This window comes from Grammomys surdaster, unplaced genomic scaffold, assembly GCF_004785775.1.
Source record: "Grammomys surdaster isolate TR1022 unplaced genomic scaffold, NIH_TR_1.0 125750, whole genome shotgun sequence".
Classification (NCBI taxonomy): Eukaryota; Metazoa; Chordata; class Mammalia; order Rodentia; family Muridae; genus Grammomys; species Grammomys surdaster.
Genome location: NW_021620582.1, coordinates 414,180 through 415,598, shown reverse-complemented (window position 1 = coordinate 415,598; position 1,419 = coordinate 414,180). Strand labels below are relative to the sequence as shown.

At 42.9% G+C, this 1,419-nt stretch overlaps 1 protein-coding gene across 1 annotated transcript; it reads left to right on the top strand.

Annotated features, from left to right (window-relative positions):
• Nucleotides 1-652: 652 nt before the first annotated feature.
• On the top strand, nucleotides 653-1,213 carry Rnase9 (ribonuclease A family member 9 (inactive)). Its single transcript, XM_028788430.1, has one exon. The coding sequence runs from the start codon at nucleotides 653-655 to the stop codon at nucleotides 1,211-1,213; it is 561 nt and encodes a 186-aa protein (XP_028644263.1).
• The last annotated feature ends 206 nt before the right edge of the window (nucleotides 1,214-1,419 follow it).

The following is a 1,419-nucleotide window of genomic DNA, read 5'->3' as shown; positions in this document are numbered from 1 at the left end:
GCATTGGAGCAGAAATAGAGTCAGCCAAGGAGCTAGCTCAGTGTATGTCTACTGTGCTGCTGCTGGTCTTCCTTGGCTTCTTCAAGACATCTGCGGTCAGATGTGAGCAAGAAGAGAATGAGATGGGCAGTGTTCCTTGTCAGAGCAAGATCAACAAGGAGAGGCTGGATCATTTCTGAGAAAATTATTAATTTCTGGAAAGAGGTAAAATGTGTTTGTTCTGGACAAACAGAGCAGGAGAAGTTCCTCCGGGGCCACTCTCTCCTCACTGGGGGGGGGGGGGGGGCGGGTCTGCCCTCTCTACAAGCCACTCCTATCCTTTTACTGCTTTCCTTTCCACCTGCATTTCCTCTTACCTCCCCTCACTTCCTCCCACTCTTCTTCTTTAGCTCTGTCTCTTTCTTTTCCATTTCTCGATTTTATCTGCTACTCAATACTAACACACTTATTTTAGAGTCAACATTAGGGAGATCTTCAAATAAATTCTGAAATCTCAAGTCTGATAATTTTTCAATGAGCTACATTCTCATAGTGACAAACAGTGAGAGTTCATATATGTGGTCTTTGTGTGGAAATAGGCAAAAAAAAAATTTATCCTAAAAGAATGTATCTATTCACATACAACTTTTGTTTCTGCAGGCAGAAAAAAAAAATGAAGTCTCTGGTCATCATGTTCTCATGGCCTTTGCCACTGCTGCTGCTGCTGCTGGCGCCACTGACGTTGCAGGGGGACTATTGGGATGACAGGGAATATGAAATAGACCCAAAAATACGTGACTTCTTAAGAGAATTTGAGAATACAGGGCCTACCAAACCACCTACCAAAGAAAGAATCATAGAAATGATCACTGTTGGTGAACTACTTTTACCTTTAGATTACCCTGATTACTGTAACATTGCACTCAAGACTAAACAGATTCACTATAAGGGGCGCTGCTACCCAGAACATTACATTGTAGGAGTGTCCTATCAAGAGCTAACAAAAGCCTGTTATGGTGAACGAGTGCAGTGTAGAAACGGCGTTGAATTTTGCAGAAGAAGCATGGATCTAACACAGGGAGTGCGATGTGTTTTAGACAGTGGAGAGAAGATGACAAATTGCACATATCAAAACATCCTCATGACCGGTTATCCAATTGTCACTTGTCAATGGGACGAAGACACCCAAGATTTTATTCCTAACCATATACATAATATGTCGCTACCGGAGTAGCTGGAAAGCATTGTATACCAGAAATATCTCTCTCTTCACTCCCAACATTCTAGGTTTCTCTGAGCAGTTACAAGTGGGAATAGCTCACCCTTTAGAGACTGATGCTGTTACTCAAAACTGAGAGTGGTGGGTTTGGTCCATTCACTCTAACCATGCACCTCCTTCCTTTTCTGTCCCCAAAGCACTGAATGTCGCCATGGGTTGTG

Coding starts and splice junctions, on each gene's coding strand:
- Rnase9 (XM_028788430.1), top strand. CDS start 653: ATGAAGTCTCTGGTCATCATGTTCTCATGGCCTTTGCCACTGCTGCTG.